The following is a 22,500-nucleotide window of genomic DNA, read 5'->3' on the forward strand; positions in this document are numbered from 1 at the left end:
ACCACAAAAGGCCTGAGAGACATACCTGTGTGCATGCATTTGAGGGATTGTTTGTGCGTCAATCTATGACACCCCTGTGACACCCTCTATTTTCCCTTTCTCACTCCCCTAACCCTCTGTCTCTCCCCTCTCTCACCCACCCCTCTCTCTCCTCCTCCTCTATCTCTCACCCTTTCAGATATCTGAAGCCCGACACACAGAAGAAATCCAAACACAAAACGGCTGTGATTAAAAAGACCCTTAACCCTGAATTCAATGAGGTATATCCCTGCTGGGTCTCCAGGGGAGACTGGCACCTCATATGCTAGGCATGTACAGTGCCTTGCGAAAGTATTCGGCCCCCTTGAACTTTGCGACCTTTTGCCACATTTCAGGCTTCAAACATAAAGATATAAAACTGTATTTTTTTGTGAAGAATCAACAACAAGTGGGACACAATCATGAAGTGGAACGACATTTATTGGATATTTCAAACATTTTTTAACAAATCATAAACTGAAAAATTGGGCGTGCAAAATTATTCAGCCCCTTTACTTTCAGTGCAGCAAACTCTCTCCAGAAGTTCAGTGAGGATCTCTGAATGATCCGATGTTGACCTAAATGACTAATGATGATAAACACAATCCACCTGTGTGTAAATCAAGTCTCCGTATAAATGCACCTGCACTGTGATAGTCTCAGAGGTCCGTTAAAAGCGCAGAGAGCATCATGAAGAACAAGGAACACACCAGGCAGGTCCGAGATACTGTTGTGAAGAAGTTTAAAGCCGGATTTGGATACAAAAAGATTTCCCAAGCTTTAAACATCCCAAGGAGCACTGTGCAAGCGATAATATTGAAATGGAAGGAGTATCAGACCACTGCAAATCTACCAAGACCTGGCCGTCCCTCTAAACTTTCAGCTCATACAAGGAGAAGACTGATCAGAGATGCAGCCAAGAGGCCCATGATCACTCTGGATGAACTGCAGAGATCTACAGCTGAGGTGGGAGACTCTGTCCATAGGACAACAATCAACAAACGCACGCAAGTTGATTCTTCACAAAAAAATACAGTTTTATATCTTTATGTTTGAAGCCTGAAATGTGTCAAAAGGTCGCAAAGTTCAACGGGGCCGAATACTTTCGCAAGGCACTGTAGTGTGTTGTAGCGTATGCTCTACCAGTCCTCTCTCTGGAGGGGGTCAATGTTAATGTCAATGCTAATGAGATGTCCAGTCCAATATCCCACACTCTCCTCATCTGTCATCCTCTCTCTCTGTCTCTCTGTCTCTCTCTCGCTCTCTCTTCTAGTATACAGTATTCATCACCTCTTCTACCCTCTCCCTTTTCTTAGGAAAATCTCTCCTTCCTCCTCATTCTCTCTCTATCAGTACCACATCCCATTTCCTCAGAATTGAATTATAACTAGGGATGCACGATATATCGGTAAGCATATCGGAATCGGCCGATATTAGCTAAAAATGCCAACATCGGCATCGGCCCGATGTCTAGTTTAACACTGACGTGCAAACCGATGTCAATGCTGACGTGCATACCTATATAACGTAGGTAGATGACGTGCATACCTATATAACGTAGGTAGATGACGTGCATACCTATATAACGTAGGTAGATGACGTGCATACCTATATAACGTAGGTAGATGACGTGCATACCTATATAACGTAGGTAGATGACGTGCATACCTATATAACGTAGGTAGATGACGTGCATACCTATATAACGTAGGTAGATGACGTAATGACGCCACAAAAAAATATAGCACTACACGTGCAACACAGCATTCCTAACCAAGAACACAATGTCTGCTGTGTGGATCGAGCAGTCAACAAGTAGAGCAGTCATTTGAAAGAGTAAGAACATTTCAGCGAGACAACTCAAAGGCGAAATCCATTAACGCCAAGATAATGGAATTCATTGCCCTTGACAATCAACCATTCTCTGTCGTGGATGATGTTGGCTTTCGCCGACTGGTCGAGCACCTCGAGCCCCGGTACACACTACCAAGGAGGTGCTATTTTCCAGATGTTGCCCTACCGGAGTTACACAGTATTGTTGAAACGCACATCCATGAGCTACTTGCTATGGCGTCACTGCTATTAGCCTCACGACTGACATTTGGACCAGCGATGTCAGCCCCATGAGCATGCTGAGTCTGACAGCCCAGTGGGTCGACCAGGATTTCGTATTGAGTTAAGCCGTATTGCTCAAGAATGTGCTGGTTCTCATACCGCTGCTGCCACTTCAATGGGATTTGAGAACATGTTTGAAACTTGGAAACATGAACAGGCTCCCAGCGCCATTCCAACAGCTGACTCAAGAAATAAGCTCATCAACTGCGTCTGCAGCAGACGTGATACCCTCTGTCATGGCATTGAAACGCCTGCTCAACAAAACTGCCGACACAGACCGTGTGGTTAACTTGGAAAAGCACTCTACTAGAGACTGTGAACAAAGCGACTCGGTGGCATTCTCTCTAAGACTCTTCACTGTGTCGTCACCATGCTCGGTGCGAGGTACAAGGAACCGCTACTTCGATGCAGACAAGAAACAGGGTTTAACGTGAAATGTTACAGACACAGCTGGACAAGACGGAAACGGACACAGTGACAGTGCCCACCGAGGAAGAGAGGCCACGGACAGACAGGGCTGAAACTTCACTGCTTGACATGGATGATGAAATCCTGTTTGAGAATGAAACAAATGAACAACGAAACAGCACAGCAAGTAAGTGAAAGAAATAGGGTTTTGATTATGTTTCGCTGGTCATGGGGACATACGTAAATGCCACCAAAATAACTTTATGGTCAGTGTGTGTGTTTCAACTATTTAACTGTTCTAGAATGCTTAAAAGGCCGCAAAAAAAATTCAATATCGGTTATCGGTATCTGTTTATTTTTTGACAAGGGAAATATTGGATGTCATATCGATGCATCCCAAATTATAACAATGGATCATAATTTGCAATCGTCTGAACACATATCAGTAATGTCCTTTGCTTGGCCCTCTCATCTCTATATGTCCCCCCCCCCCCTTCCTCTCTCCTCCGTCTCTCCCCCTCTCATTCTACAGTGTGGGCATTGGGATCCGTTTGCCCTTCACAAATCCTAACTTTAGTAATTAAGGTGGAAACACTAAAGCTGACCATAGATCAGTGTCCAGTAGCAACCTCCTCCTACTGAATGGGCTCTCCTGTCGTTCCCTTGCACCCTACAGGAGTTCTTTTATGAGATCTCCATGCCAGAGCTGTCCAATAAGACACTGGAGGTCACTGTCTGGGACTACGACTTGGGGCGCTCCAATGACTTCATAGGTGAGACTCTTCACTTTGCACACATACGCACGCACACACACAGAGCGAGGGAGATGGCGAGAGAGACACAGCCCTATGCCCAGAGGGCACATCCCTATGAGAAGCATTGGGCATTGGGACATTGAACTCCTGAAAGGTTCCCGTGGTGACACTGTTTATCATGTTTACAGGTGGAGTGTGCCTGAGCTGTCACTCACAGGGAGACCCCCTCCGTCATTGGATGGACTGCCTTAAGAACAAGGGTCAGAGGGTGGAGCGCTGGCACGTACTGACCAATGAGCTCCCAAGATCCGTAAGTCATGAGTAAGGCCACACCTCTACTAAAGACACAAGGCTCAGTCACAATTCTTCACCCTTCTCCCTTTGTTGCACACTTCCAGTCTTTGATATGTCAACGGTGGAAACCCCCTCAAGGCAGGTGTGGAGAATCGGGATACAGATTCAAATCATCCCTCTAGCCGCCTACCACCTAGAAATTCCTCGAGATCTGAGAGGATTGGATAGATCAAAAATACGGAGTAAATTCCACCTAGCTTATCAGAACGCAAAGGGGGAAGCCACGACCGTATTGATCTGGATCCAATTTAAACCTTTCAGATCTACTGTAGTGCCTAGGTGGTAGGGGGTATGGGTTGATTTGGAACTCAAGTGAACATGAACCATATCTAGGCTCTCTCTAGAGCCCTGTTTATACCTGGTTCAAACATGCAATACCTCTTCCTGATATTTTCCTGATCTTGTCTGTTTACACTTAGAAGATCTGATCACAATCAGATAGCAATGCGTCTTTTAATCGTCTACACCTGCCTAAAAATGTGGGCACAATCCAAATGTTGACAGGATTAGGACAAAGGACACATGTTAACACCAGGTATAAATGGGGACGACTTGCCACAGGATGGGACGCACTACCTGTATGTTTCGATGTCTATAAGGGTGATTCAAACCAACACACCATAACACACCATGGAGAAAATGCATGCTGACTATAAGTCATTTACACTAACAAGGCCTGGATGTTACTAAGCACAACTCCTTCATGCTATGGAATAAACGAGTGGTGGTGATGATGATCCCTTCAAGTTAGATGAGAGTTTCTTGGATTATTTGAATCAGCTGAGTAGTGCTCGGGCAAAAACCAAAATGTGCACCCCTTGGGGTCCAGAGGACCGAGTTTGGGAAAAACGCTGGGTTAGATGGAGATGTTTGAGAGTGGGATGGGGAATGCGGTTCTGGTTGCCTTATGGCCTCTTGTCACTAATGTTGACATACACAACTCAACATCATACCTCCAATGTTATCGGATTTCATCTGCACGCTTTAGTCTACGGGCTCTTTTACTTCTCTTGTTCAGCTGATTTGATTGATTTCCATATCTTTCATGGTTATTTTTGAATAACAAATTGATGTCTATGTTGGTAATAATATGCCTATGCTACACAAATACCGGCACACAAATATCTAACAGATATCCTGTTTGTGTTGTTGACATTTGAATCCAAATGGAGCCCTATTCCCCACATAACCCTATATGGGCCTCGGTCAAAAGTAGTCCACTACATAGGGAATAGGGGGCCATTTGGAACGAACACATTCACTTGCATCCATAACATGACATACACTGATAATGTTATGACTACAGAAGTTCTTCCATGTTGTTGCATGATGCAATACAGTATTGACAAAAACAAGTTGTCCCCTCCCTAATATAACTATCCCCAGTCCCCCCCCCCCAAAAGTATTTGATCATAAAAGTATTATTATTATTATTACTTGGTTTATTATTGAGGTGATTTCCCTGTATTGCTATTTTTGTTTTCTGTCATGTTTCTTATATTTGTCTCTTAATGCACGACTGAATGTGTGAATGTGGGTTTTTACTGACGTTTCAATGGCTGTATACAATTATCTTGTTGTGCTTTTAACAATTGTTGTTCTTACATTTATATCAGGTGTTTTGTGTACAATATGAAAATACATTTGGAATGCACTACTGTATAAGTCTGACTTGGTTTCTATTTTGTGAGATGGCTTGCCTGAGGGAAATGCAGTAGTCACTCAGTGCTACTGAACAGTAAAATAGCTCACGTTTACCCCCTGGTGGTTCAATGAATACATTACACATTTTCAAGTGTTAGTAATTCAGCTGACGCCCTGACCATGTTAAACGGTCCTTGCTATCCGCCATTCTTGGGATGTACCAACTCTGACATTACCTCATTGAAGTTTAAATTTACAATGGATACGATTAGTTAAGGGTTAAAGTTAGGGTTATGGGTTGGGGACGTCCCAAGGATCCCAGGTAGCACTAACTTTTCAACTTCCCAGAACAAGTGTCAAGCAAGAATCAATAAGACACTGCTGTTTTTTTTATGTGACAAACTTTTAAATGAAAGGCAACTGGAAACATGAATAAAACAGCACACATTTAAAAAATAAACCCATTTATTGTACATTAGTCTCTGAACTATCAGTGTCACATTAAGTCAAAGTCTGAGCACTTGCTATGAGAGACCATGATGAGACTCTAATGAAGCCGGTTTGTGTCTCTCTAAATAAAATCCTCAGTTCAGTGCAGACAAGGGGTGCTCATTTTCCTTTAATTTTCCTGGATAGTCACCTTATGAAGTGTCATGGGGTAGGGAATGTGGTTTTGGACTCCTAAACCACACAAGTACAACTCCAGTCCTTAGATTCTGCACTGCAGTGTCAGTGGGTTTCGGGTTCCTGCTTTTTACATAATTAATCAGTGTTTGTTATTGGACAAGTTCAAATAGTTTCACTTAATTTCCGTTTTATGCCAAGTCAAACATGACCCCGGTTTTTCTTGCAGGTCTAGATCCTAAAAACATATATATATATATTTTAAGATCCAAAAACAAGCAGACACTGACTGTGGCTCTTAAGGAATTGTGTTCGACACCAGTGTCTTCAACCTACGGTTCATCATCTGCAGTTTCCAAGGACAGTAGGCTCCACCCCCCCCCGAGTCACAAGCAGGAAGTGGATCAATACTACAACACAGCAAAAGTAAATAACCTCCCTGTAACAGACTGGCAGACAAGGCCCCGCTGCACTTTGGACAGACTGGTGCACAAACACACATACAGTAAGTTAAAACACACACGCACAGTAATAAAAAATAAAAAAAAGTCTACACACACACTTGCTGCTTGCTTAAGGTAGTTCATCACATCTGATGATGACTTCAACTACTCCTTGTGGGATCGCTGGTGACTGCATTATCAGAAGCGGCATGCACACCGTCTGCCACAGACAGAGTACACAAAGACGTGTCCCGTTGAAGCCGGTGCAGCCACGGTCACACGCACCCCTCCATATGTATTTGGACAGTTGAAGGTAAAATGAAATGAGTCTCTTAAACTCCAGCATTTTGGATCAGAGATTTTCCCACGTGTCCGTCTTACCGTTTAGAAATGAAAGCATTTTGTGGTATCCAATTGTGTTCCATTACGGCGACTCCCCAACGGGCTAAGGAGAGGTGAGGATCGGACAAACACGCTGCTTCTTATAAACACCCGGAAGTCAGTCGGACCAATGTGTTGGAGGGGGGACACCGTTCAATTGACGACCCTAGTCAGCTTGCAGGCGCCCAGTCCGCCACGCGAAGACGCTAGAGCAAGTTAAGACGAGGAACCCCCTGCCAACCCTACCCTCCCCTAACCGGGACAGTGCTAGACCAATTGACGAGGAACCCCCTGCCAACCCTACCCTCCCCTAACCGGGACAGTGCTAGACCAATTGACGAGGAACCCCCTGCCAACCCTACCCTCCCCTAACCGGGACAGTGCTAGACCAATTGACGAGGAACCCCCTGCCAACCCTACCCTCCCCTAACCGGGACAGTGCTAGACCAATTGTCCACTGCCCTTGGAACTCCCGGTCACGTCACGCTGTAGTGACGCCCCTCCGCACGTCGGGTGAAGTGCCTTAGCAGGATGCGCCACTCGGGAGCTCCGTGGCAAAGAAAAACATCTAAAGGCTTTATATAGCGCTACTTAAATGCTTTTACAAATCATAATTATATGTCATAATCTATAAATGGTTTATTAACTTACATTTGGCAATAAAATCTACAGTGGGAATTGTTATGTCACCCTTTATACACCATTTGTGAGGCATTTATATAGCGCTTATAAAGCCTTTATGTACGCTATAAAAAAAAGTATTTATTGGTTGTACTGCCCTCACCCAATGTCCGACACATGAGTCCTGATGTGTTTGGTCAGCTTAGCCGCCTCACTGAAAGCCTTGCCACACAGGCTGCAGGTGTGGGCCCCGCCTCCGGCAGGCCGCATTCCATTGTGCACGCGCTGGTGCTTCCTACACGTGTAGGCGTCCTTGAAGCTCATGCCGCAGACAGGGCAGCCGTACAGCCGCAGCTCCGTGTGAACGCGCCGGTGGTTCCTCAGCGTGCCATCGTTGTTGAATCGCTTGCCACACAGTGCACAAACGTACGGCTTCTCCCCTGTGTGAATGCGGAGGTGGATCTTGAGGCGTGACACGTGGCTGAATATCTTACCACACTGAGGGCACGGGTGGGACTTCTGATCCCCCCTGTTGTTTGTTTGTTGTTGACCCCTGTTGTTTGTGGACCTGTTTATTTGCTGATGACCCCTATTTGTTGACCTATTCGTTTGTGGTTGACGTCTGGTTTGACCCGGATAGAACAGGGAGGTCAAGGGACCTACGGCACTGGTGGTGTCCCCGAAGTCTAGTTCTGGCCCTGTTGTTACACAACCATCGCTGCCAATCTGACGGAAAAAGCCATCTGGGATCATGGCCGCACTAGCTGATACCAGGTCAGTTGCGACGCCCGAGGCAGAGGCACCGTACCTGCTGCTGTCTGCAACCACTGATTCCAGGTCAGCGCTCAGGTCTGAAACAGTGTACCTGGTTTCAACAGTGGCTGGTCCAGGGTCCGAACTGGGGTTTAGTTCACTACACCCCATCTGAGCAGATACTGACTCCAAGTCAGTAGGGATAGTATCACTAGGCTCTGTTTTGATGCCCTCAGAGTTATAGTGTAAAACCACTCTGTCCACGGGGCATGATGTGCTGCTGAAGGGATATGCAGAGGGAAGGAGATGCTGGTCGTCTTCTTCGTCCAAGTCCCTTTTCACGGACGCTGAAGTCAATGGAGCTACTACTGGTGTGGTAGCCGATGTATCGGTCTGTTGTGAGGACAGGGTATGTGGAGAGTTACACAGACTCTTCCACTCGGTGCACTCTGTGGGTAGCTGGCTATGTGTGGCAGGCATCTTATCCTGGTTCATTACCATGTGGTTCTGGGTCTGTGTAGACTCAAGGTCTGGACCCTGGTCGGAACTCCACTGGTGCTGCCCAGACATAGAGAGAGAAACAGGCCTGGTCGAGACTGGATGGACAGACCAACAAACAGACAGAAAAGAGAGAGAAATCAGCTTGATTCCATTCACACAACTACAGAAGCAACGATCCAAACATGAGTTTACAGGCATTTTGTAGGATGAGCTTGTTTGGGTAATGTGGTGATCTACTGGGCTTTAGACTGTCCAAATGCCCCATATCATAATATTCTAGAAAAACCTGCATCCTCTTCCCCTTTATCTACACTCAGTGAAATAATTGACAGATGAAAACAGTATTAGGCAACAGAGGTCATCTGGCTTTCACTTGTCCTCAGATGAGTGCAGACAATAGACGAAGAGCCATTGGCATCGTCACCTGCTGAACATTCCGTTCCCGTGTCGAGTCCAACTTCTCGTAACCTTCGTTTTAGGACTTCATTCTCTCTCTTCGTACGGGCAGTCTCCTCCTCGAATTCTGACACTGTCCCCCCGACCACCTCCAGTATCTCATCTACAGCCACCATTAACCGCTCGGTGAGGTAAGCATTCAAAAGCTGTAGTTTAGTCATTTTCTAGAAATGTTGCCTGCCCAGAATATTTGTTAAAATTCACTGAAAGCCTACTAATAACGACCCAAGCTAGACTGTTTTGTAAACATATCCGCGGAAGCATTCACTTCCGGGTTATTTGACTCTACCGACGCTACCGTAATTCGTGAAAAGGGGGAGGCAAGAGTTTTATTAAAGGGATTTTCCACTTAAATATGTTAGGTTTGCACCCTTATTACTGTGTATATTAATAAATATATTGAGTGACGGTAACGTGAGTCAAGCATCTGGCATCTTCCTTTTGGAAATAAACAACCTGAAAGATGGTTCAACTTTAATACAAAAGAAATACAGAATCAGAAATGTGATTTTAATAATTAAATGATGGACTGATTTAATTAATTTTCACAAACACACACTCTTCAATCAAGCTGGAAACATCAGCCACAATGACATTATCCATTCGTTTTCTACTGCACCGTTTTTATTAATCCCAATAAATAAATTTAGGAAATATTCCTATTGCTAAAACACTTCAACTTTTCACAATCCCTTCATGTCGTCCTGTGTTTGAAATGGTGCAGCCGATTCAGTAGTAGCTGATTAGTTCGCGCATTGACCCCCTCATGTGATGAGCTGCGCTGCATCTGTCAGGTGTGTGTTCAGGTGTACCCGCAGGCCGCTGGCCACAGTGAAACTCTTGGGACACTGGACACAGCGATAGGGTTTCTCCCCAGAGTGAGTCCGTTTGTGCTTCTTCATGGTGTCTCCGTCGCTGAAGGTCCTGTGGCAGTAGGGGCAGCTGTAGGGTCTCTCACCGGTGTGGATCCTATAATATAGAAATACGTTTTAAAAATATATATAAAAATAATAGTATATAAATGGAGTGAAGAGACTTTAACCCAACACCTAGCAACCTCGTCAAGAGGTTTGGATTTTTGGGCATAACGGCAAAGGTGTGACTTCACAAACTTGTTGGATGGATTTGCTGTTGATTTTGGTTGTGTTTCAGATGATTTTTGTGCCCAATAGAAATGAATGGTAACGTAATGTGTTGGAGTCACTTTTATTATAAATAAGAATCGAATACGTTTCTAAACACTTCTACATTAATGTAGATGTTACCGACTACGGATAGTCCTGAATTATTAATGAATAATGATGAGTGAGAAAGTTACAGATGCATAAATATAGTCATCATCATTCAGGACTATCCGTGGTCATGGTAACATTCACATTACTTCTACTCCTTTTGCCACGGGGCAAAGAGAAAACTGTTTATAGTTTCACAGCTAATTTCCTTCAACTCTACCCTTTTTGCCATGTGATGGAGATAACGGTTTTCAGTTTTAAAGTGCATTTCCTGCCATTCTACACATTTTGCCCGTGACTTGTTAATAATACCTGAGTGAGAGTGACTGACAAAATCAATGGGGGCCACCTGGAGGTCAGGACCTCCGGGCACGTGGTCGGTAGTCGGCCATGATTACTACATGTTTAGATCACTTGCTAGACTCATTTAAAAACAGCTAGCCGACATGGGTAATTGAGTCAGTGATGACATAACAAGAGAAGAATTGCTGACGCACGTCCACATTTCAAACTTGCACCTTGTGTGTTCGACTATTTTAACTCTCAATAGTAAGTTGAGACTGCGGTGCTTATGGTGCTTATGCCTGGAGCCCTGATCAACATTCAATGAAGGACAAGTTGTCACAGGGCTCCAACCTATATAGCCCATACTACCACACTTGCCCAATGCCCAGGCCCATGACCCAGCCACATTGTCAGTACTTAGCTTTTATGTAAAGATTGACGGCTGTTTAGAAACATATTATATTCTTATTGACCAAAACATTTATTAACTCCAAAATGACACCATTACATTATTTACCATTCATTTCTATTGGGCACAAAATCGTCTGAAACAAAAATGAAAACAAAACAGCAAATGCATCCAACACATTTGTAGAGTCACAAACTTGATGTAATCATTGCCTGCTAGAAATATGGGACTAAATACTAAGCTTTTGACTACTTTAATACACATAAGTCAATTTGTCCCGATACTTTTGGTCCCCTAAAATGGGGACTTATGTACAAAAAAAGTGCTGTCCTCTCTAAACGGTTCACCCGATTCAAGCTGACAGTTTAACCTCATAGTCATAGTCTCATTTCAAATCCAAAGTGCTGCAGTACAGAGACAAAACAACTCAATGTGTCACTGTATAATAACACAACATGTTAATGTATGCCGACCTCAGGTGTCGTCTCAGGTTGCCTCTCTGGGTAAAGCTCTTGGAGCACCAGGAGCAGCGGTGGGGCCTCTCCCCCGTGTGGATGCGGTGGTGGCGCCGCAGGTCAGCCGACTGGGCGAAGGACTTGCAGCACCAGTCACAGGCGTAGGGCTTCTTGTACTGGAGGTGGAGGTGGAGGCTGGCCGCCTGGCTGAAACTCTCCCGACAGCGGGTGCAACGGTGTGGGCGTCCCTCCTGGTGGTCGGTGGGGGTGAAGTTGTTACTCTCGTCGTATGGCAACGCCCTGTCCTTGGGCCCAGGCTCTGTTTCATATGTGTGCTGGTCATGTACGGGTGTGTTATGGAGCTCTGAGATGTCCATATCCGGAAGGTCTTTGAAGCCAGCGTCGCCTGAGAGTTCAAGGTTGTGGGGTAGTCGTGTTATAGGACGACCTGTGTCGTCTGAACTGGATTGAGGTTCATGGTTGGTGAGGTTCACTGTGACGTCGCATTCCTTGGGTTCCATTTTGATCCGTCCCTGGATTGGGTCGATGGGAGCGGACGTCTTTCCCTCTGTCCTAAGGACTGGCATTTCAGCCTTGGCTGCTCCAGTTGTTGTGGCACAGTGGGCATTGGAGGAGAACAGAGATGGGGACAAGGACGAGGCGTTTCCAATACCCTTAGGTTCTGGGTCTGAGTTGGGTTCAGTCTTTGGGATTGCCTCCCCTGGACTGGGCTTCTCCTCTACTCTGACTGTTTCAGTGTGTCCCTGGTTTGGTGCTGTCAGACCCCCATCCTTACCCAATACTACCTGGCTCTGTAGCCCTCGTCTGTTGACCTGGCTCTGTGTCTGTAGCCCCCGTCTGTTGACCTGGCTCTGCTGCAGGGACTCTGGGTCATGTTCCTGACTGGGGCTCTGGGTCATGTTCCACTCTTGCTCACAGAGCTGCTGCTGCCCAGAGAGAGAAAGGCTAGTGGATCCTGCATAGAAAGAGGGTGCAAATACAAAGTGCTGTCATTAAATAAGTATGACATTTAGTAGATATTTATGACATTGTAATGAATCATGCACTACTATTAGTTGTTCATTTTTGCTGCGATCGATATTCGGAATTCGGGCACTTCTCGCGAGCCAACGTAACGTTACTGTCAATTGTCAACAGACAGACGTCACCCAAAGTAACTAACTAGTTGACAGGTTGCCAATTCATTTTTGCATGACCATTAAATGAGCATTATCCAACTAAATGTTCTCACTCTCCGCCAAGAGTAGGATGTCCCGGAGCTGTCGCCGCAGGCTTTCATTTTGTCTCTTCGCGCTTTCGTTCTCTCTCTTCGTCCTCGCCGTCTCTTCTCGGTACTCGGCCACTGTGTCCCCGACCACGTCCAGAATCTCCCGCACCACTACCGTTAAACGTTCTGTCAGGTAAGCATTCAACAGCTGCAATTTGGTCATTTTAAAGACGTAAAATAGTGCAGAGTAATGTCTCGTCTCTCTCTCAGCTGATGTTGTGATTTTATTCTTCGTTTGTTGGTAGTTGGGTGACTAGGAAGTGTGTATGTTGTTTTATCGCCACCTGCTGTTTGGGAAGTGAAATGTCTGTCTTGTTTATGTTGAGCCACAAGGGGGAAGTGCAACCATTTATAATTTCCTCTGAATCAGTAGTTTTATAACATGAACCCTCAATCCTGGTCCATCCCAACAACATCTGATTCAACTACTCAACTAACTTATCATTCAGCCCTTAATCAAAAAGGTAGGTCGATGAACAGAAGCCCAAACACAAATAAGACTAAACAGACAGACCTCGTGAAGCCAGCAGATACGCTACAAGGACTGTTTTGCCAGCACAGACTGGAATGTGTTCTGGGATTCATCCAATGGCATTGAGGGAGGAGTGTACCACCTCAGTCACCGGCTTTATCAATAAGTGCATAAATGACATCGTCCCAACAGTGACTGTACGTACATATCCCAATTACAGGCAACAATCGCACTGAGCTGAAGGCTAGAGCTGAGCAAGACCTTTATACAGGTCAACATTCACAAGGCCGCGGGGCCAGACGGATTAGCAGGACGTGTACTCAGAGCATGCGAGGATCAACTGCCAAGAGACTTCACTGACATCTTCTACCTCTCCCTGACCGAGTCTGTAATACCTACATGATTCAAGCACACCACCATAGTCCCTGTGCCCAAGAAAGCGAAGGTAACCTGCTTAAATGACTTCCGCCCCATAGCACTCACGTCAGTAGCCATGAAGTGCTTTGAAAGGCTGGTCATGACTCACATCAACACCATCATCCTGGAAACCCTAGACCCACTCCGATTCGCATACCGCCTCAACCGATCCGAAGGTGACGCAATCTCAATCGCGCTCCACACTGCTCTTTCCCACCTGGACAAAAGGAACACCTATGTGAGAATGCTGTTCATTGACTACAGCTCAGTGTTCAACCCCATAGTGCCCATTAAATTCATCACTATATTAAGGACCCTGGGACTAAACACCTCCCTCTGCAAATGGATACTAGACATCCTGACGTGCCTCCCCCAGGTGGTAAGGGTATGCAACAACACGTCTGCCACGCTGATCCTCAACAAGGGGACCCCTCAGGGGTGCGTGCTTAGTCTCCTCTTGTACTCCCTGTTCACCCATGACTTCGTGGCCAAGCACAACTCCAACACCATCATTAAGTTTACTGACAACACAACAGTGGTAGGCCTGATCACCCACAACGATGAGACAGCCTATAGGGAGGAGGTCAGAGACATTTACATTACATTTAAGTCATTTAGCAGACGCTCTTATCCAGAGCGACTTACAAATTGGGACCTGGCCGTGTGGTCCCAGGACAACAACCTCTCCCTCAACTTGAGCAAGACAAAGGAGATGATCGTGGACTACAGGAAAAGGAGGGCCGAACACACCCCCATTCACATCGACGGGCTGTAGTTCCTTGGTGTCCACATCACCAACCAACTATTATGGTCCAAATACACCAAGACAGTCGTAAAGGGGGCACGACAACTTATTTTCCCCCTCAGGAGACTGAAAACATTTGGCATGGGTCCCCAGATCCTCAAAAAGTTCTACAGCTGCACCATCGAGAGCATCCTGACCGGTTGCATCACCGCCTGGTATGGCAACTGCTCGGCATCCGGCCGTAAGGCGATACAGATGGTAGTGTGTACGGCCCAGTACATCATTGGGGCCAAGCTTCCTGCCATCCAGGACCTATATACTAGGCGGTGTCAGAGGAAGGACCCCCCCCAAAAAATCAAAGACTTCAGTCACCCAAGTCATAGACTGTTCTCTCTGCTACCGCACGGCAAGCGGTACCGAAGCCCCAAGTCTAGGTCCAAAAGATTCCTTAACAACTTCTACCCCCAAGCCATAAGACTGCTGAATAATTTAATCAAATGGCGACCTGGACTATTTGCATTAATCCCAACCCACCCCCCTTGTTTTTACACTGCTGCAACTCGCTGTTTATTATCTATGCATTGTCACTTTACCCCTACCTACTTGTATAAATTACCTCGACTAACCTCTACCCCTTGTATGAAGCCTTGTTATTGTTATTTTATTGTGTTACTTTTGTTTCATTTTTTTGGTAAATATTTTCCTAACTTATTGTCTTAAAACTGCATTGTTGGTTAAGAGCTTGTAAGTAAAAGCTTCAGGTCTCAGGAAAGGTTACTCATCACACTGGCGTAGTAGTAGGCATATTTAATGAAACTCAGGTGAATTACAGGTCAAGGGGATTAAAGACGGGATCTCTTTGATAGAGAAATTGGCGTGCTCAGCTCAAACGTTTTGTCGTCCAGAAAATGATTTGGGTGCTGGGTTCCAAAGGCTTATGCTGGAAGAAAGAAATGCATCTGTTTGTTTTGATCACTGCTGCTAAAAATATAAGACATTTAAACTTACAGAATATTTCCTTTCTTCAAATATAACTCCTTATCTTTGCCACGTGGCAGGGAGCTATATCGACATCAACTCTCTACTCCTCTGCAACTCTTCACTGGGTCATTGCAGGCTGTGGCTCTCCTGGGAAAATGCAGGTAAGTACAAAAGAAAGTGTCTAGTGTCACCTGAATGTCTAAGAAAGGTTAATAACAGTAGCTACATTTGAAGAAAAACACCCAAGAGAATTCAAACACTGGTAACTGCACAGAGTGAGCCACTGCCAGCCTAGGCCCTCCACCTAACCCCTTAACGACTGGGATTTGGTCGTCTGGGTGTGCATCCCAAATGGTACCCTATTCCATATTCACTGCTTTTGACCAGGGCCCAACGGCACTATATAGGGTGCCATTTGGGACGCATCCCAGGCCTGCCTCTAATCTTCCTGTGGTATCAACGTCAGGGCGTTATCGGGAGACGAAGAGGTGCGTGACCCTCTGGACTGGACTGCCATCCTCCATGCAGGAGAGGAGATGCAGATTGTGTGGGAGAGGCGGCAGTCCCTTAATCGGATTGATTGATTAGATAATTCAGTCAGAGAAGCAAATGAAATCCCTGAAGGTTAACTGTGATCTTCTCTAAATGTCTCCTCTACTCTCTTTAACTCTCTCACTCTCTCTCGACTCCCCTCTCTCTCGACTCGCCTCTCTCTCGGTCCCTCTCTCCCTCTCTCTCGACTCGCCTCTCTCTCGGTCCCTCTCTCCCTCTCTCTCGACTCCCCTCTCTGGAGGAGAGAGGACGTGAGGAGTAGACAATTGAGATCTTCCCATATAGTCGCGCTCTCGCTTCCTCTCTGTTTCCTTCCCTTATTGGTGAACCAGGAAAATATATTAAGGGTAGAAAAGATATTACTGCATCCTGTTCTGACAGAACCCCCCTCCCCTCCCCCAAGTAGGGAAACTGTGAAATAAGCAAGATGTCAAATGTTTATTGTCTTTTCATTGCACTTGTAAGCAATAATGCACAAGCATGTTAATGTAAAGAGCACGAACAGTAGAAAAAGTTGGAAGAAAATGCTAGGTAGTAAAAAATTAAAAAACGATACAACACCCAGGAGTCAGATTGCGAATAGTGGATTTCCGGATCAATGGCGCCCTCTCAGAAGTGCATTTATTTTGCACAGCAAAGTGTCCTGGGTGATGAAGAGAGTTGACACGACATAGAAAGGTTATAGATATGGTGGTCATCAGAGCTGAAAGGGGTCTGGCCACCGCAGGTCCGCCCCTTTTCCGTGTCATTTTGGTGCTGTTGTTGTTGCTGTGATCATGTCGTACGTTAATGTTATGTGGGTTTTACGGATCTACACAACCGTTAACATTGTTGGCCCCTGTTGGATAAATGAAGTGTTTTGAATTGGATGGGATCGAATTGACTCCCTCCAACCAAGGTCAAGCTGCTGTACAAATCAAACACACTTTTAAAATATGAAATATCTGCCTTTCTGGAAGGCCACTATCTGCAATGAGTTGAATACTGATTCTCCTAGGAGGTTAAAAGGCTCCGCACTGAATTATCAGCCTGAACTGAAAGACTCTTTGAATCAGTCATTTCAGAACAATTTTAAAATAGTTATTTACCTGGAATCATTTTGGATATGGACCCTTTAACATTTTGACAATATACATTGGGAAGTTAGAACGCTAGAAGGTTCTGGAGCAGAGTGTTGTGGAAGCGGGATGGAATCCCGGGTTGTACAGGGATGGTCTGTGTTACATTCTCTTAGAGAATATGGAGTGTACCAGCCGGTGTAACAGTCCCAAAATGGTGTCTCCCGGGAGATCTCCTCTCCCTTCCTTTCCCCTGTCCCTCTGCAGCACACTGCGTTCTTTCTCTCCATCTGCTACAACCGGCAAGTCAGAATCTATCTTCTCACAGAGTTGAGTCTGTAGACACACCAATCCCTTTTTACTCCTGCTCGGATCCTGTGCCCTGCACACACACACCCTCCTTTGAACTCTACTAAGACGTGTGTGTGTGTGTTTGTTTCATGGCTCTTGGTTCAGAACATCAAAGGCACAGCACATACAGTACACTATTTCTTGTTTAGTTTTCCTCTCGTATTCTCTCCTTCTTTTACAGCTCTCTTCTTTTTTTTTTAAACCTTTGGTTTCAGACCCCTCCCTCCCCCCCTTTCCTCTCTGCGTTCAACTGCATTATGATAGTCCAGATTTGTCTTCTCTCTCTCCCTTGCTCGACATGTCTACTTTTATCTTTACCTCTGTCTAACTCTCTAGTTCCTTCCTTTTCTGCTTTTGTGTCGTTCTACCTGTTTTTTTAAAATATATTTTTATCTCCCTCTTTCTATCTCTCTCTCGCCATCTGTACTCCCACTCTGCTCTCTGCCTCCCCTCCACTGCCTTACAAACAGAACAAGTCTTATCCATCCCATTATCTGTCTGATAATGCCTTGTTTTTTCCCGTGATTTGTAGCTACCCCTTTTATTTGAGTTTACCTCCATCACCTTTTCTTTCTCTCTTACTGCCATCTCCAGTAGCCGTCCTCCCCAACCCACCGTGCTCCCCCTCTACCCCTCTCTCCCTCCCTTTTCTTTCTCTCTTACTGCCATCTCCAGTAGCCGTCCTCCCCAACCCACCGTGCTCCCCCTCTACCCCTCTCTCCCTCCCTTTTCTTTCTCTCTTACTGCCATCTCCAGTAGCCGTCCTCCCCAACCCACCGTGCTCCCCCAACCCAGTGCTCCCCCTTTCCCCACCCCTCTCTCCCTCCCTTTTCTTTCTCTCTTACCCCCCACCGTCTCTCCCTCCCTTTTCTTTCTCTCTTACTGCCATCTCCAGTAGCCGTCCTCCCCAACCCACCGTGCTCCCCCTCTACCCATCTCTCTCCCCAACCCACCGTGCTCCCCCCTTACCCTTTCCCTCCCTTTTCTTTCTCTTACTGCCATCTCCAGTAGCCGTCCTCCCCAACCCACCGTGCTCCCCCCTCTACCCCTCTCTCCCTCCCTTTTCTTTCTCTCTCTACCCCTCTCCCTCCTTTTCTTTCTCTCTTACTGCCATCTCCAGTAGCCGTCCTCCCCAACCCACCGTGCTCCCCCCACCGTTTACCCCTCTCTCCCTCCCTTTTCTTTCTCTCTACTGCCATCTCCAGTAGCCGTCCTCCCCAACCCACCGTGCTCCCCCTCTACCCCTCTCTCCCTCCTTTTCTTTCTCTCTTACTGCCATCTCTCCCCTCCCTTTTCTTTCTCTCTTTCTTTCTCTCTTACTGCCATCTCCAGTAGCCGTCCTCCCCAACCCACCGTGCTCCCCCACCTCTACCCCTCTCTCCCTCCCTTTTCTTTCTCTCTTACTGCCATCTCCAGAAGCCGTCCTCCCCAACCCACCGTGCTCCCCCTCTACCCCTCTCTCCCTCCCTTTTCTTTCTCTCTACTGCCATCTCCAGTAGCCGTCCTCCCCAACCCACCGTGCTCCCCACCTCTACCCCTCTCTCCCTCCCTTTTCTTTCTCTCTTACTGCCATCTCCAGTAGCCGTCCTCCCCAACCCACCGTGCTCCCCACCTCTACCCCTCTCTCCCTCCCTTTTCTTTCTCTCTTACTGCCATCTCCAGTAGCCGTCCTCCCCAACCCACCGTGCTCCCCACCTCTACCCCTCTCTCCCTCCCTTTTCTTTCTCTCTTACTGCCATCTCCAGTAGCCGTCCTCCCCAACCCACCGTGCTCCCCACCTCTACCCCTCTCTCCCTCCATTTTTTCTCTCTCTCCTCCTCACACTGCTCTTTCTCTATCCAGCCTATCCCTCCTTCTCTGCAGCCCCCACTCTTTCCCCCTATCATGTTTTCTCTCTCCTTAATTCCCAGCCACAGAGGCAGAAGCTTTTAATAATTCATATGGATTTCAAATGTAAATTAGATAGAATTTTTATTAACACTGAGAAGTCAGACCTCACTCCCTCCCTGCTCCATCCCCGCTTCTCCGGTTGCTCTCTCCCTCCCTGCCAACTGTTGCCGTGACAACCGCCACATCCTGGAAACACGTAACAGAAATTCACACACACAAGACAAGAGTGGGTTTCTCGGATACCCTATCTCAAGCACATTCTTAAGGTAGGGAAAATGATGGAAGGAGAGCGAGTCTGACGCAGTGCAGGACTGTATTATTGAACATATATATAAACGCAACATGTAAAGTATTGGTCCCATGTTTCCCATGTTTCACGAGACGAAATAAAAGGTCCCAGAAATGTTCTACACGCACAAAAAGCTTATTTCTCTCAAATGCTGTGCAAATTTGTTTACCAGTTAGTGAGCATTTTGCCTTTGACAAGAGAATCCATCCACCTGACAGGTGTGGCACATCAAGAAGCTGATTAAACAGCATGATCATTGCACAGGTGCACCTTGTGCTGGGGACAATTAAAGGCCAATCTAAAATGTGCAGATTTGTCACGCAACACAGATGTCTCAAGTGTTGAGGGTGAGTGCAATTGGCATGCTGACTGCAGGAATGTCCACCAGAGCTGTTGCCAGATAATTTAATGTTCCTTTCTCTACCATAAGCCGCATCAAACGTTGTTTTAGACAATTTGGCAGTACGTCCAACCGGCCTCACAACCGCAGACCACGCCAGCCAAGGACCTCCGCACCTGGTTTCTTCACCTGCAGAGATCGTCTGAGACCAGCCACCCAGAGAGCTGATGAAACTGTGGGTTTGCACACCCGAAGAATTTCTGCACAAACTGTCAAAAACCATCTCAGGCAAGCTCATCTGCCTGCTCGTCATCCTCACCAGGGTCTTGACCTGTCTGCAGTTTGGTGTCGTAACCAACTATAATGGGCAAATGCTCACCTTCGATGGCCACTGGCACGCTAGAGAAGAGTGCTCTTGGCTGATTAATCCCGGTTTCAACTGTACCGGGCAGATGGCAGACAGCGTGTATGGCGTCGTGTTGCCGAGCAGTTTGCTGCTGTCAATATTGTTGACAGAATGTCCCATGGAGGCGGTGGGGTTATGGTATGGGCAGGCATAAGCTATGGACAACGAAGACAGTTACTGCGTTTTATCAATGTCAATTTGAATGCACAGAGATTCCGTGACGAGATCCTGAGGCCCATTGTCACGCCATTCATCCGCCGCCATCCAACTCTTATGCAAAGGAGATGTGTTGCGCTGCATGAAGGCAAATGGTGGTCACACCAGATACTGATTGGTGATTTACTGATTGCTGATTTAAATTTTTTTTTTTTATAGCTATCTGTGACTAACAGATGCTTATCTGTATTCCCAGTCATGTGAAATGCATAGATTGAATTAGTTTAAATGAGTGAACTTGTTCAAATTGACTGATTGTCAATGAATTGTAAAGTCGTAAGAAATTGTGGCATGTTTTGCGTTGACATTTTTGTTCCGAGTGTAGCAATTGTACCGTGTAAAACAGAGCTCGTACTCAACTAGGGTTTATTCACAAGGTTCCTTTCAAACTTGATCAATAATCATTAATAATCAAACAGGATCAAGATCAATACAGAGTGCTTTATCAATATATTGGATTAACATAGTAGTGTACATACTGTATGTTTATAAAGCAGTCAATTAAGGCATGCACAGTCAGGCAAGTCTGCACAGATGTCTGATTCAGGATTATATTATAGATCTGTAATCAACGACAATAAGAACAACAACACTGATTAACTAAGTGGGCCGATGGTCTGGTACCACCGGTGCTGCAGTCTGTGGCTACCTCCCAAATGCCACCATATTCCCTCTATAGTGCACTACTTTTGACCAGAGCCCCATGGGACTAGATATGGAGTAGGTTTTCATTTGGGAGTGAACCAAGATCTCTCCTCCAAAGAGATGATATATCAAAACAGGATATAGATTATATTGGACAGGATGTAGTTTACAACAAACAGGAAAGGGGATCAAATAGATAATTGTAAAGTGATCCGACGTGGCTCAGTTGGTAGAGTGTGGCGCTTGCAATGCCAGGAATGTGGGTTCGATTCCCAGGACCAACCATATGTAAAAATGTGTCGCTTTGGATAAAAGCATATAATAAAATAACGATAATCTATAGAAAATAAGAAGGATCAGGAGAACATGAATTAGTTGGGAATAATTATGTTCTTAATTGAGGAATTCATGAATTGGTGGGAGAAAGAAAGACCTGAGAGATTACTAGGAAATGACTAAGAAAAGGTGGAGGTTCCTCAAGACATTTATGTCGGCGTGTGTATGAATGATCTCAGGAACTGGTTGGTCATCGTCGTTGTGATCACATAAGGTATCTGCATATGAATTGTGTAACTAACTGTAAACATGCTTTTTTGTTGTCGTGCCCTTCTCTTGTCAAGGACGCTCAGAAACCAACCGGGGTTGAATAACAGCGAAGGCCATTGTAGAATACTGTTTCCTTCGTGTTGTTCTATTGTCATAAAGAGAACAACAAGTCTAGCAGAGATAACAGTGAAATAGAACCATAATCACGGCAATAGTGATACTAGTGATGATAATAATGGAATAATTACAAATAATAGCATTTAAGGAGCTCAATAACAGTCCATATCAAACCAAAGGCATAATCAGGTATATAAATAAGTATATACATACATCTACAATATAGTGCAAGCAGGTTAAATATCCATAGTTGTGCACAACCATTGAGAAATGGAAATAAAAGAAGTCAAAAGTCAGCATTCACTTTCAGCTGCAAATATTTTTTTGCTTATGTGGTTCGTACGAACAGTCATGCTACACTTTGGCGTGAATGGGGTTCCAGGAGACTTGGGCAATGTCCTGATGATCTCTCCTTCCTCCCAAAGTGTGCACTTGTTAACTTCCCTATCACTGATTTGAAAATAAATAACTGGTACAATACGTATTGTAGAAACTCCCTCTAGCCAATGCTTCCAGGGTGGGAAAGGAAAACCAGCCACCAGCCAAATGCTGGTACATTTTGCCATTGGCTGGTAGAATGTCTTTTCTTACCAGCCACATGGGTGGGTGATCACACAGGGCATTTGGGAGCAGTTTTATTTTTTGTTCAATCCGAAGCCCACGTGTAATTTTTGTTGTTGCTGAAAAAAACATATTTGTGTATGCGTTTGTCTGTGATTTATCTTCATTTTTT

At 45.6% G+C, this 22,500-nt stretch overlaps 3 protein-coding genes across 4 annotated transcripts in view; 1 reads left to right on the plus strand and 2 right to left on the minus strand.

The window, feature by feature from the left end:
- Nucleotides 1-5,315, plus strand: part of doc2a (double C2-like domains, alpha) — a 51,839-nt gene extending 46,524 nt beyond the window's left edge. For both annotated transcript variants that reach the window (XM_052518460.1, XM_052518459.1), the window contains exons 9-11: nucleotides 179-260; nucleotides 3,218-3,314; nucleotides 3,485-5,315. In XM_052518460.1, the coding sequence (XP_052374420.1) occupies nucleotides 179-260; nucleotides 3,218-3,314; nucleotides 3,485-3,621 (316 nt within the window). In that variant the 3' untranslated portion in view covers nucleotides 3,622-5,315. The remainder of the gene's footprint in view (nucleotides 1-178; nucleotides 261-3,217; nucleotides 3,315-3,484) is intronic.
- Nucleotides 5,316-5,708: 393 nt separating this feature from the next.
- Nucleotides 5,709-9,368, minus strand: LOC118384303 (zinc finger and SCAN domain-containing protein 2-like). Its single transcript, XM_035770710.2, has 2 exons — nucleotides 9,042-9,368; nucleotides 5,709-8,712 (listed from the first exon to the last, which is right to left on the minus strand). Exons 1-2 carry the CDS (start codon nucleotides 9,232-9,234, stop codon nucleotides 7,523-7,525), a joined length of 1,383 nt encoding a protein of 460 aa, XP_035626603.1. The 5' UTR covers nucleotides 9,235-9,368; the 3' UTR covers nucleotides 5,709-7,522.
- A 167-nt stretch (nucleotides 9,369-9,535) lies between these two features.
- LOC118384305 (zinc finger and BTB domain-containing protein 17-like) lies at nucleotides 9,536-13,003 on the minus strand. The gene is made up of 3 exons (XM_035770713.2): nucleotides 12,707-13,003; nucleotides 11,473-12,430; nucleotides 9,536-10,042 (listed from the first exon to the last, which is right to left on the minus strand). Exons 1-3 carry the CDS (start codon nucleotides 12,903-12,905, stop codon nucleotides 9,838-9,840), a joined length of 1,362 nt encoding a protein of 453 aa, XP_035626606.1. The 5' UTR covers nucleotides 12,906-13,003; the 3' UTR covers nucleotides 9,536-9,837.
- Nucleotides 13,004-22,500: the final 9,497 nt, after the last annotated feature.

Source organism: Oncorhynchus keta, chromosome 5 (genome assembly GCF_023373465.1).
Source record: "Oncorhynchus keta strain PuntledgeMale-10-30-2019 chromosome 5, Oket_V2, whole genome shotgun sequence".
Taxonomy (NCBI): Eukaryota; Metazoa; Chordata; class Actinopteri; order Salmoniformes; family Salmonidae; genus Oncorhynchus; species Oncorhynchus keta.

What these genes read in the sequence shown, in the direction of transcription:
- LOC118384303 (XM_035770710.2), bottom strand. Translation starts at nt 9,234, where the DNA reads ATGACTAAACTACAGCTTTTGAATGCTTACCTCACCGAGCGGTTAATG. An exon ending in GGGAACGGAATGTTCAGCAG is followed by an intron (nt 8,713 to 9,041) that starts GTGACGATGCCA and finishes CTGTCCATCCAG; the next exon opens with TCTCGACCAGGCCTGTTTCT.
- LOC118384305 (XM_035770713.2), bottom strand. Translation starts at nt 12,905, where the DNA reads ATGACCAAATTGCAGCTGTTGAATGCTTACCTGACAGAACGTTTAACG. An exon ending in CATCCTACTCTTGGCGGAGA is followed by an intron (nt 12,431 to 12,706) that starts GTGAGAACATTT and finishes CTTTCTATGCAG; the next exon opens with GATCCACTAGCCTTTCTCTC. An exon ending in AACCTGAGACGACACCTGAG is followed by an intron (nt 10,043 to 11,472) that starts GTCGGCATACAT and finishes TCTATATTATAG; the next exon opens with GATCCACACCGGTGAGAGAC.